Source organism: Cavia porcellus, unplaced genomic scaffold (genome assembly GCF_034190915.1).
Source record: "Cavia porcellus strain 051 isolate PalLab524CR breed Dunkin Hartley unplaced genomic scaffold, mCavPor4.1 scaffold_6, whole genome shotgun sequence".
Classification (NCBI taxonomy): Eukaryota; Metazoa; Chordata; class Mammalia; order Rodentia; family Caviidae; genus Cavia; species Cavia porcellus.
Genome location: NW_026947489.1, coordinates 74793633 through 74806541, shown reverse-complemented (window position 1 = coordinate 74806541; position 12909 = coordinate 74793633). Strand labels below are relative to the sequence as shown.

General features: G+C 51.6%; 1 protein-coding gene across 1 annotated transcript in view; it reads right to left on the bottom strand.

Annotated features, from left to right (window-relative positions):
* Trpv3 (transient receptor potential cation channel subfamily V member 3) overlaps nt 1–10967 on the bottom strand; it is a 32767-nt gene extending 21800 nt beyond the window's left edge. Inside the window, exons 1-5 of the mRNA XM_023565020.2 lie at nt 10703–10967; nt 8245–8365; nt 1427–1531; nt 1213–1299; nt 609–763 (exon numbers count right to left, since the gene is read on the bottom strand). Coding sequence (XP_023420788.1) covers nt 609–763; nt 1213–1299; nt 1427–1531; nt 8245–8363 — 466 coding nt within the window. The 5' untranslated portion in view covers nt 8364–8365; nt 10703–10967. The remainder of the gene's footprint in view (nt 1–608; nt 764–1212; nt 1300–1426; nt 1532–8244; nt 8366–10702) is intronic.
* Between the last annotated feature and the right edge of the window lie 1942 nt (nt 10968–12909).

Below are 12909 nucleotides of genomic sequence, written 5' to 3'. Positions count from 1 at the left end.
TGGTCTCTTCCTTCCTCTTCAGCAGTTCTTCCTCTGGTTCGGCTTCCTTTCTTCTTCATGTCTGTGAGAGCCTTATCTGAGGCCTTGATTCTTGCCCGCTGCACCTTCTCCGGTTTGGGGGTGGTCTCATTCCTCCCCAGCTCCTCACACTGGAATCGCCATTTCCACCCTGACTTCTCCTTCCTCCCGGTCTTTAGAATCTATCTTCTCCCTTTCAACTTGCTTCTGTCCTGGTCCCCTAGACAGTCAGGGCCCCATCAGGTGACCCATATCCAAATGGTACTCCTCCCCCTCCCTCTCTCCCCATGTCCTGGAGTCCTGCAGTGCCCTGCCTAAAGACTCCACAGAACTGCTCCCCTCCCCGAGCCTTACTCAGAGTCTCAGTCCTGATTCTCCAGTTTTACCCCATCCTCCATGCAATAGCCAGAGCATGACCCTCCTTGCCTAACCCATCCACAGCTCCCCATTGCTTTCAGAGTCAAGTTCAAGGTCACCAGCCCAGCATTCAAGGGTGGTCACACTCCAGCCCACAGGAGATGGAGCAGGAGCCAAACAGAGACAAGTGGGGATTCCCAGGCCTACATCGTCTTCCAGGGCCAGGCACTAACCAGACACATCCAGGCCGCGACGCCGTCTGCAAAGCTCCTGCAGCTCCACCAGCAGCTCCACCAGCTCCTCCACAAAGCCCTCAGAGACTGCAGAGAAGATGCGCTTCTTCAGACTCTTCTTCTTCCGCCTCTTCTCTTCCTTGGCCTGGTTTGCACTAAGGCCAGAAAATGTTTAATTCACTACCACACTCTCTCCCCTATCACAGCTACTAACTCTCCAGGGCCATACACCAGCCTCCCAGCATCTCCCATGGCTTATGACGCCTGCTATTCATACTCTGGCCCTGGACTCCCTATCAGACTCCTGTTCCTGTCTACGTGCAATCACATGTATTGAAATAAGTGTCTGGATATGCGGAGGAATGATCAAGAAGGGTATATGTCAAACTGTGCATAGCCATGACCTAAACTATAGGCTCCTGGGGGAAAGCTTTGAGTGTTTTGCAATGAAAGAGTATCATTTAGATGGGCCTACACCTCCAGACATTTGTCCCCAAACCTCAGGAATGGTGGCCTTTTCCCTTTCCTGTAAGTTGCTGGAACCTGTCCCTCTGCCACTGCTCCTCAGTGTGCTTGGTAGGATGAAGGGAAGGACCTGACTTACCTTGGACTGTTGGGGTTGGATGGGGTCTCAGTCACATCATCCTGAGGAGACTGAGGGGAATCCATGTCATCACAGTTGCCAGAGAGGCTGGAAGTGCAGAGGACAAGTTTTGAAAATTTACAGTGGCAGCAGGCTAAACCAGGATTGGCCGTGTGGCCCAGTGCCCATCACTGGCCTCCTGCCGGATGGAGAGGTCAGGCAGGGCAGGACTCACCACTGCCGGATGTTGGAGTCCATCGGTTTTGAGAAGACAGGCGGGGATGTCTTGGTGACGGTGGGATTGGGCTCGAAGCCTTCTATCTCCAGGAAGAAGTGAGCACTGAGGGGACATCCAGACAAGGCCATTAGACCTGGGTAGGACCTGTCCAGCTGTGAGTCACAGCACATGAAGCATTCGCCCTTGGCTAGCCCTGTGCCACATCAGCCTCCTCCAGCCCTTACAGCAGCCCCAGGTTTGGGCTCTTTCCTCATTCTTATGTCACAGTCTGGCCCTGGGAGGCTTTGGGGTAAAAATTTGTCTACAGCCACCCACAGGTTCCTGGCAGAGCCTGGATTCAAATCTGAGTGACTCTCATCGATAGAAGTACTGGGTGGAGGAACCCCAGAGTCACTCCTGGGGTGAGTGCCTAGCACCTGAGGACTGTGGTTGTCTCCAGGTATGAAAGGCTCTTCAAAGATGGGGAGAGAACAACATGAGCTAGAGCCTCCTTCTCACCCAGATGTCCCCAAAACACGGCCATGACGTGAGGGCATGCAGGGGAAGCTCCTAGAGCACACCACGGGCTCTATGCCAGCTCCTAAAGGAGTGGGCCTGGCTGCTCCAGCATGGTCCACCCCTCCACTCTCAATTGCTGTCATCAGCACCTGTGCTGTCTGTCATAACAGCAGACAGGCTAAGAAGGCTGCTATAAGCAGGAAGGACCTGAGAGTCAGGGGAGAGGACTGACAACACCGCATCATCAGGAAGGGAAACCCAGGAAACTGTGTCAGGCCGTGGAGAGGAAAAGCAGAGCTTCTCCTTGGGGCTGGGCCCGTACAACCTGGAAATTCCCAGGCAGCCACAGTCAGGCACCCTTCGCATACATACAGATGCAGATAGGTGTGACCTTGGAAACTGCAACTGCACACTTAGAGATGAGCCTTCTGATGCCTACTGGGATCACACCAAGAGTGACGTCAGTTGCAGCAGCTGCTGTGGCACAGTCACCAACCCTGTGACCTCTCCAGCACAGTAGCCTCCCGGATGCTGGGCCTCTCTCCAGGCCTTGGGCTTCCAAACACCTTTGGTGCCTGCTTGCTTTCTCCCAAGGTCCGGGAGGACCAGCATCCCTTCTCCCCTCCTCATAAGACCCTGGGAAAGCTCCCAAAGCACAATGTAGCCCTATAAAATTCACAAGCAGGGCAACAAGGAAGGGCTACTGGGCCCATTCTGCACATGAAGCATCTGAGATTTGACATGGAGAAGCAGCTCATCCACGGTCACCCCACCCCCCAGGATAGAAGAACTTGGTGACTAGTGTCTACGCTGCTCTGCTCTCAGTCCTCTGGGCTTGTTTCTGGCCAAACTAGCAGTAGGACTTAGTCTCAAAAGGAGGCTGACCAACACAGCCACTTCTCAGGGTGGAGCTGGCAGGAGAGACTCATGCTGACCTGGTGGGTCCCTCCTGTTCTCCACTCACAGATGAGCCTAGAAAGCTCAGAGTTCACCCACAAACAGGGCAGAGAGCATTGGCCTGTATCTTCTGGCTCTTGCCCATCAAGAGAAAACTTCTAACCTGACCTAGAGGCAAATTTTTCTTCCAAAATATAAGACCAGGGTCTGGGGGGTTAGCTCAGCAGCATAAGTGCTGGCCTGGCAAACACAAGGTCTTGAGCTTGATCCCTGGTACCAAAAAAAAAAGATTGACTTGATTATATGATATATACATGTACCATTAATATGCCAGAATAGAAGAGAATGGGAAGATGTAAATCTTTGGTTGGGAACTCAAAGCCTGGGTTCTAACATGCCTCTGCTTCTTCCTCCTGTGTGGTTACCTTTCATCTCTGCTCCAAGCATCCTTACCTGAATAGGTGATGATCAGCTCAGACAATTCCTAAACAGTGGACCTAGAGTCAGGACAGCTCTAGGATTATCCACCTCTGGACATCTAGCTGAAGTGGGCTTCAGAGGTTAGCCATTCTGATCGCCACTCCCCTGCACTCTGGAAGTGGCCCAGAACCACCACCCCAAAACTGGCCCCACTCTGCTATGGCAGCCCATCACTCACACACATCTCCTGGAGGCTTAGTCCCAAACATCCTGACTGAGATTTGCCAAATCCTCTCTAAGCAGGCCCTAAATCTGTACCAACAGCTTTTTCTTTAAGACAGTGGTCTGGTCCCTGTGAGGCCCACATCCTACCCTACCTATCTGGGTTTCTCAGTGGTGCATTTATACAGTTTATTGAGCACTGCAGTGTGCCAGGCATTGCTCCTGGAACTGGAGATATAGTATTAAACAGAGCTGCTGTCCAGTGGGTTGGTCAGAATGAGACCCCAGGGGAGAACAGGGCATAGTGCCTTGAGGCCACATCTTTCCTGACTCTGAACAATCTATTATCTTCAGCCACATATTCATCGATGGCAGCGACAATAACTGTATTATATTTGATTCCCTAAAATCCTTCTTGACTTTTCAGCATTGATGCTAACAATCAAAAGACCTCACTGAACAAATGAATGGGAGGACAGGTGATGAGGGAAAGATAGCAGAATGAAGACTGGCAGCCCAGGCAGATGGACAGATGAGTGGATGGGTGAGTATTACCTTGTGGGAGGATGTGTGGGAAATAAATGGATGAATGGATGGGTGATGAGTAGTCAGGGGGTAGGTGGGGTAGATAAATGAAGATACCTGCTGATAGGACCAATGCCCAGGCAGATCAGTACAACCCTCCTGCAAACACTGTCCAAAGGTTGCATCCTTCATGTGACTTTTACCGTACTGTTTCCCAAAGCTCTCAGTCTTGCACAAGGAGCTGAGAAGGGGTCCTTTGAATTTCCTCCATCTCCCTCCCTCTTCAAGGCCTCCTGCAAGGGCTCAAAGAAACCTCCAAATGGTCTAAGAAGCCAGGTCAGAAGCACATCTATCCAGCCCATGCCTGAGGCCAGTGAAGGAGAAGAATCATTTCACCACGTCAGGCCCTCACCCTTGCTGAGTGGCTGGGCTGCTTGCCTGTCAGCTTACCCACTCCTCTCCATTTCCAGCCTCCTCCTTCACTGACACACCTGTTGCTCAAACCTACCCAGATGCTCATAATAGAACATTTTTTAGGGAACGGGGAGAGGACACATGATCGTTCTATGAACCTCATCCTCAGAGACCTCGACCAGGGCCGACACCATTCTGATGACAACTTCTAGCTCTCTGGAGAGGGACTGGGCTCTAGGAGCTCAAGGTAAGGAAGCAGTGTAGGGCACAGGTGGGGAAGATGCAGTCTGGGTCTTAAGTAGGCCTGTGGCTTGGGGGAAGCCCAGAGACAGAGGAAGCAGCAAGACAACATCTTCCTGGGCAGTAAGGAAAGGGCTGTGCTGGGGAAGGCACACAGGATGTGAGGAGACTAGTGGGAGACACCTGGGGGAACCCTGTGGGTAGCCCTACTTACCTTTCATACCCACTTCCCACCCACTATCGTAAGCACATAGTACAGTCTTGCCCATGTGACATCTGGGATTCGAACTGCTACAGATGCTGATTGTTTATTCCTATCTGTATCCTGAGTCAGCAGGGTGTTGTTAATGCAGGTGCACAGGCAGCACTAAGCCCTTTCTCCTGCATTTCTGTCCCTCCGGGAAGCAATGCCACAGCTAGGGAAGACCTTATCTGACCTTCTGCCTTGTTCTGAGAATTGCCCAAGTGTTCCGAGCTCTGTAAGGCCAGCTCCTTCACACCTATCAGCCTGCATCTCTGGTCCTGCATTGGACTTCACAGAGAATAGCATGACGGTTGAGGTCCATGAATTACAGGCACACATATGCACACACACACACACATACCTGCTGGTGCCTTCAGTTCCACCATTAGTACATAGTTACCTAGTGGTCAACATTGCTCTCTTTCTTTGCATATAGTGTGTACTTTTTGTTTTCTCTAAGCCTAAGTTTTGTAACCAGTTCTCAGGGAGATCCCCAACCTTTGCATGAGGGCCACAAACAGACTTTAAGAGACAAAAGTTGCACCTCAGCTGGCTGGATCAGGCAATCAGGTGGTCAATGTCACAGTTTAAGTGTGAAGTGTTCTAGGGGCTCGAGCCTCAAAGAAGTAGTGTTCCCGGGTGAAACATAGAGGGGTAACTGGGTCATGAAGACACTAACTTCATCAATTTATTGACCTATTGATGAATTTATACTGAATTGACTATTAGGAGGTATCAAGGGTATACATCTTTGAAGGAAGTGTTTGGTGTCTCTTGTCTGTCTGTCTATCTGTCCCTCTCTCTCATTCTTTTCTTTTCTCTCTGCTTCCCAGCTACCAGGAGATGCACAGCTTTCCTCTACCCTTCCACCACAAACTGTAGACCAAAATAAACCTTCCTTCTTTAAGATGTGTATGCCAGGTATTTTGTCTAACTGATGGAAAGGTGGCCAATGTAGCCAGTAGAGTTGAGCCAGGAGTCAATTTATGTATGGGGATGGGCTCCAAAGAGGCAGCTGGACAGGTCCTGCTTAGGAACCCCTAGAATAGAATTCCTTCAAAGCCCATCCTCAATCCTGCCAAGATGTCCAAGTCCACCTAGCAAAATGGGACGGAAGGGAGACCAGGAAGATAGCAAGGACAAATGGTCCTTGCTGGCCCAGCTCAGGGATATTTCTGCTCCTTCCATGAAGTCTTCATGCTTCTTTGACACCTGTTACATCTCTGTTTCCCACAGCTCTCTCTTCCTCTTCTGCACTCCATGTTAGACATCTACCTGGATGCCTCATAAGCACCCTTAGCCAATGTTTTATACCAGATCTTGGTTCATTCCTCCTGACCGTGTTCCTTCTGCTCCTCAAGGGCCATATCAGAGGGCCTCACCATCCCTCCAACTCATTGAATCAGAAGGAAATGTCTCTTCTTTCTCCCTTCCCTCCCATAACAGGTCACATGACACTAATACTTCTCTGATCCACCCCCTCCTCTCATCTGTCACCACCCAGATTCAGACCTTACCAACTGTCACTTGGGCTTTCCAACAGCTTCTTCACGATCTCCCTGCCCCAGTCTCCTCTCCAATCCATCATCCTCACAGATCACCTTTTTAAAATACAAATTCACTATACCCTCCCTCCCAAGAGAAATCACTCCATGGTTCTCTACATCTCTCAAGATTTTCTAAGTTCCTTAACCAATCGCCCACGTCCAAGCCCCAGTAAGGCTCTTCTCTCCCAAAGAGTTCTCTCCTCACCGGTATTTCAGCCACCTCAGACTTCTCACTGGTCCCTGTCTGAACTGCTGCATGGCACACCCTTTCCCTTCCTCTCTACCTACGAGTCTCCACTTTACTACCTCCTGTACGAGGCAGCCTGAGACTGCCCGTAGGATCAGACTGATCTGCCGCCTCAATCCCTACTCTACCCAGTGTGCTTCTTCTCATGTACTTCCAACATTGTCCTTTGTATCTACCCCTTCAGACTAGGCAGAAGTAGGTAGGCTTTTTCTCTGTATCCCCAAATCCCTACCGAGTCAGCCCTGGACCTCAATGATTGTGACTTGAACCAACAGATGGAAGGAAAGAACTAAGTTTACCTCTGGCCCAATAGGAGGCCTAGATTGGCAGGGAAGGCAAGAAAATGGGTCAGCCTAGAGCAGGGGTCCACTGGTGTCTGAGGGAAGCACAGCTGAGGTGGTTCCCTGGTCTGAGATGGCTCATCTAGAAGGCACCCAATCAGTCAAGGGCTCTAAGAGAGACCTGCCTTAAAAGGCAACTCATGGAAAAGAAAGTCTGAACCTGGAGAAGTCCTTCCCTGACCCCAGCTTCCTCTGCATTCCCAGCTTGGAAATGGAACTAACCAGCCCAGCCCAGCCTCAGTTCCAAGAGCCCACTAAGTGACAACAGCAATGATGATGAAAGAGGGTACAAAAACACTACCTTCATCAACATGTGCTGAGCTCTGGCCACATGAACACATGCACTGTGCTGAGAACTTTGTTGACATAATCCCAATTCATCATCCAGTGAGCTGGTACCACTGCTAGTGTCCCCACATAGACACCCAGCTTGACTACAACCATCTCGATCGTAGCCTCTATTTTCCCCCTGGTGACCCTGGAGCTGAAAAATAGCAAAGACAGTCAGCAAGAAGTACTGTGCTGAACGTGGATACTCAGACTGTTTTTAAACTGAGATTGGACACAATAATGATTTTTGAGAAAAGCAAAATATACTCCAGTTGGCCACCACTTACCTTTTCTAGTTTAGCATATAAATCCCCTCCTCCTACCTTGGCACCTGTGATCCTTCTCTCTTGCTGTCTCAGAAGACATACTTTGGCCTATAAGTCCTCAGTAAATAACACTGTGCAATCTTGAGACTGTCTGCTTCTTTTCTTGGGTCTCCCAGAAACTTCTGCCTTTGCCAGCTGATGCTTGTACACTGACTGGACTGGGTTTTCCCAAAGGATCCATTATACAAGTGGGCTACAGAGCTGGTGCAACCCAGCAGGTGCACAATGGGCTGAAAGGTGCACTGTAGGTAAAACACACCCAACTGACAGTCCGAGCTATCTGGAGTTTCCTCCAACTTTTTACTCCTGGTCTTCAGGTGTCCAGCAATCCCTTACCTCCTCCAGGAGCCTTCCTGAATGTTCTTGCCTCAGTGCCCCTCAGCCCCTTTGGGGAGAGCTCCCTGACTGTTCCAGTCTACAGACCTCCCCTGCAAAGCCCAAGTATACAGTGTCTTTTCCTCAGTTAGATCTTGTCGGGCATCATGCCACCCTAGATGACATTTGAGAATTTCGGTCCACCAAAAGGAAGAGATCTTTGGAATGGGTACCTCCTGCCAGTCCTACCTCTTCTTGGTGGGTGTGACCTCCGCTGGCCTTTTTTCTGTCAGGACAGCAGGATTCCCACAGGACACATTGGCTTTCCTGCCCATGAGGGGCACCATCTCCTTGGGGTGGGCATTCATAGCTGGAACACAATCACAAAGTAGGTGTTAAGGGCATGGTGGAGCTTTAAGGGCACTCAGACCTCCCACATGGTACCATCCAGCTATTGCTCATACCTCCTGCAACACGCAGCTCCCTCTCTAAATTCCCAGATTGCCAATCCTTCCTGGGATCAAGGAGACCTACCCCTGCAGTTTTTCCCTTTGCCGGCTCCTTTGGTTCTAGGTAAGCCTGGCAAAATATCAGGTAGAGACCACCATGCCTCTTGCCTTTCCCCACTCACCATCTCCTGCCCTGATGATCTTCATATGGAATTCTGAGAGCCAGTTCTCTTTTCTTGATGTCACTCTGATTTTGTGTTCAGACCTATGCTCAAAGATTTGACTTGGACATCAGGTTTGACCTCCTTTTCTCTAGACATCATGTTTCTAGTAACAAAGCCTTGGGCTCCACTGGTGTTTTCAGGTTCTCAGAATCCAGATGGTCTCAGTAGCTAATACACTGATCATCCCTCTTGTGCTCTCCACAAAGCTGAGCACAGCTAGCCAGTATTTGTCAGTATGCCGAACTCCCTCTTGCCTGGATGAGTCCTTTAAGCCAGGCAGGGGTGCCCATTCCCTGGTCCAAACCTATTTTACTGATGTTTAGTGTTAACTGGGCACTGAGCTGAGCTCTAGTAACTATAGAGATGCTGGAAAGACAGACTGCGATGTTTTCCAAAGAGAGAGGAGATGTCTCAGAGGAAATCCTAAAGGCTTCTGAGAGGGAAAGGCAACACGGGCAGGGGCACAGCCTGGCAAAGACCTGGTTAATGACAAATTAGTGAGTGTCAAGGAACTGGCAAGGCTGGGAGATCTCTTGGGGTCTCCTGGGATGAGGGATCCTGGAACCCTTGTCAGGGACAACTCCAGAGCAGTTTGGATCACACCATGAGAGGCTCTACTTAGGAGTTGAACCCAGGACAGCAGGGAACAGGCAAAGCTTGGGGTTACATAGATACAGACACCTTGGGAAGGACAGAGATGGGGCAAAGAGGAGACCCGTGGCCCAGGAGCCAGGGGGAGGCTGCGTGGAGGTCATGGGGATGGGAACCAACTGGCCATATAGAGTGAGTGGCCTGGAAAGGGAGGAGTGGACAGGAGGTGACTGCAGTGAAGGGGCCAGCCTCAACCTAAGTAACAGAAACAAAGCGGGGAAAGGGTGTCTGTAAAAACTCAGCTGAGGGGATGAACCCGGGGTGGTTACTGGCAACCCTGCTCCAGTAGGAAAACTTCCTGAGGAAGGCTCCTGGGCAGGTTATCATCAGGTGGGACAGAGGTTTGGAAGCATGACAGGGGAGGGCTCTGCCCCTGGAGCACAGGCACTTTGATGCCAGGAACACTCAGGAGGGGCCCAAGGTCAGCCAAGTGGAAAAGCCTGCAGAGGGGACTTTGGGGGGCCCTGCCTGTATCCAGTCACAGCCTGAGGAGGACAAGTGGCCTTTATTGCCTGGCCCAGCCCAAAGAGACCTCTGACTAAATGAGGCTAAAAGGCTGGGCTGTGCCAAGAGAGAGAGAAAAGGATGAAGGCATGTGTCCTACCCCTCCCTGGACCTCGGGTTTGTCTCCTGAGTAATGGGCTGAGCGGTCTTTAAGGACTCCTTAGTCCCAGCCCATGCCACTAGCTGCTCCATTTTCCCTGCCTGGGATCGTGGGCCATCCTGGGTAGCCAGAGCAGAAGAGGGCCAGAAAAGCCCGGCTCAGGACTACAGCAGCTATAATTAGCTCCTGAATCATCCCGTAAAACCTGCGTTCTCACCTGCTGGACTCTCAGCTGCCCTGCCCTCCCTCGCTCCGGGGTCAGTCTCCACTCCCAGCGAGTCAAATGTCACGCTTCCCAAGCCCTCGTGCTGTGTGAAACGGCCTCTCATGCTATTGAAGTGGTAAAGACCACAGGCACCGAGAGGACCACAGGGACACCCTGCGGTTGCTGCCACAGGTGCCTAGGGCCCATATCTCTCCAGCACCGAGCCATCTCACAGAGTCCCAAATCCTGTGACACTCATGCCACAGAGACATCTCCAATCCTACTGAGGGAGACAGCACCCCCAACTCTGCCCTGAGCAGCCATGAGACTTTTGCCTTCTCAAGGAAGGATTCCAGACTTGGGGAGTGTCCCTGTCTTCATCAGAGCCTGAGCTCTCACAGCCCGACAGCCAAGAGTTCATGCCTTTTTCCCCCTGCCGGAACCCAGCTCTCTCCCAACCTTCCTGGAAGCTTATGGACAAAGATCAGCCAAGGCCTAGAGAGCTCAAAGTCTATGCTCTGGGCTCCCTAGGGGCCATGGATGGTACTGGCTGCCCCGTGCAGCAAAGACTCACCTGCTGAGGTACAGAGTGATGCGGCAGCCCTTGCTCTGATATCACCGCATGTCTGGAGCCCAAGGCCCCCCAATGGGACAGTGGCTGAGGTGGTGAGAGGCTTTCATTGCAGGCTTGGGGATGTCTGAAGACTGGAATGAGGCAGCAGAGGCAGAACTGGCTGGGCTACCTGCCCTTGGCGCCAGGCAAGCCTCGCCTACCACCCACGTGCCCTGTGTGAGTCACCCCACACCCACTCAGGAGCCTTACCCCACAGGGGAGAAGGCACTGCTATAGCACAGGCTGAAGTTCTGGCTCCAGCTCTTCCCTCTCTTGTATTTGATACTCAACAGGTTCTTCCCATCGAAAGCCTCAGTTTCTGCAGCTGGGAAATGGGACTCAATACAGACTTTACTTCCCAAAGATGCCATAGGAGTCAGATCATGAAGGTGGGAAGGCTTCATAAACAGCCAAGCACTCCACCCTGACTGCTTGGAAAAAAAGCCCAGCCAAGGACTGGCCTGGTTGACCATAGCATGGTTGGCCCCAAGACTTGGCATCCATCATTCAAAGCCAGTCCCCAAGACCAGGTCCCTCAGACACAGAGGAAGCCCCCCGCTCAGTGCTTCCCACCAGCAATCGTGTCCCATTGACCTTAGCATCAGAGACACTCAGACAGTCACTTCTCCTAAGCCTTCATTTCCTTCAGTAAGAGGTATACAACCCTCCTTGCGAAGTTACTCAAGGACTTAAGTGAGACAGTGAATATAAACAGCTGGAACAAGGTCCTGAGCGCAGGACAAACGCAACAACATCTATAACCTAGGATTGTTTTTGTCATGCCGACTTATTTTTCCAGCAACTGTCCAGGATTCCTTTCTCCAAGGCTACAGCCGAGAAGACTGTGTGCTCTCCCTCCCACAGCCCAGGCCACCACTAAAAAAATGGGTGGAGTAGGGGCTGGGGATTTAGCTCAGCGGCATAAGCACCTGCCTTGTAAGCAGGCGGTTGTGAGTTCGATCCCCGGTACCGATAAAAATGAAAAAGACAAAAAAAAAAAATGGGTGGAGAGAGGCTTGACTCAGGAACTGCACACCTGTTCCCCCAGGCATGATGTGAGCAAGCCATGGTAGGGATGAGTGGAAGTCTCTGCTGACAATGCCAGTGCTGTTGGCTGAGGCAGCAGGGACCTTCCCCAGCTGCTTCCAGGAAGCAAGCCCCTTGATCCTCACCACAACCCACCAGAGCTGGGGAGACAGTCAGATGCAGGCCACAGGACAGCAGGACATGTGGCTTGGACAAGGCAGAGCAGGCTTTTGGGTCTGGTAAAGAATGGGGCTGTTTTGACAACTTAAGTTAGCGAGAGCCTAGAATTCCCACTCACAATTCAAGTGTCATCCTGAAATACCATCACAGCCAACCCTCAGGGAAGCATGATCTCCCTCCGTAATTCCCTGACCCACCCCTCTCACCTCCCAGCTGGCTCCCAGTGTGTGTGAACCCTGCCTGCTGCATGATTGGAGTTTCCGGTTCCCTGTATTGGTGCTTTTTCTCAGAGACCAGGAGGTAGCCAGCTAAAATGTCCCTTGTCTCTCACCCACAGGCCTACACTGTGCCCACCAAGGAATAAGAGAAACATCCCTCTGCTCTAAGCAGCAGCAAGAGGTCACCCAGCAGAAAAGGAGGTGCTGCTTCATGAAAGAGTCCACCCCTAACACGTGGGAGCAGCAGCCCTGTGCAGTTCCAGTGACTGCAGGACAGCAGGAGAGCCCACATGGGAGCAGGGACTCAGGGGAGACCAACACAGGCAGGAACCATACCCCACCAGGCAAGTGCTAAGGACCAGCCAAGGTGGGAAGGGCCCCTAATGCAGGGGAATGATGGGTTCGAGGCAGACAGAATACATGAAATGGACCTGCAAAGATAGAGGTACCTACAAAAGAAAAGCCACTTCAGCACGTTCCACGCATGGTGACACTGCTGGGGCAACACATGAACTCTGCGACGTGCTCAGACACGGGGCTTCAGAGTGCGGAGCAGCTGGTTGGGTGGCCCCAGGCCACTGGGTCAGCTCTGATGCTTAGTCACACAGGGCTGTGTCTGCACAGACTCACAGACACATGGCGTGTGGCCTGGCAGGATGCTGTCACCACTGAGATCAGGAAGGGAACTGACCCAGTCTGAGTGAGCCAGTGTCTCTAGTCCTCAAAGCACAGTGGCAGGAGTGT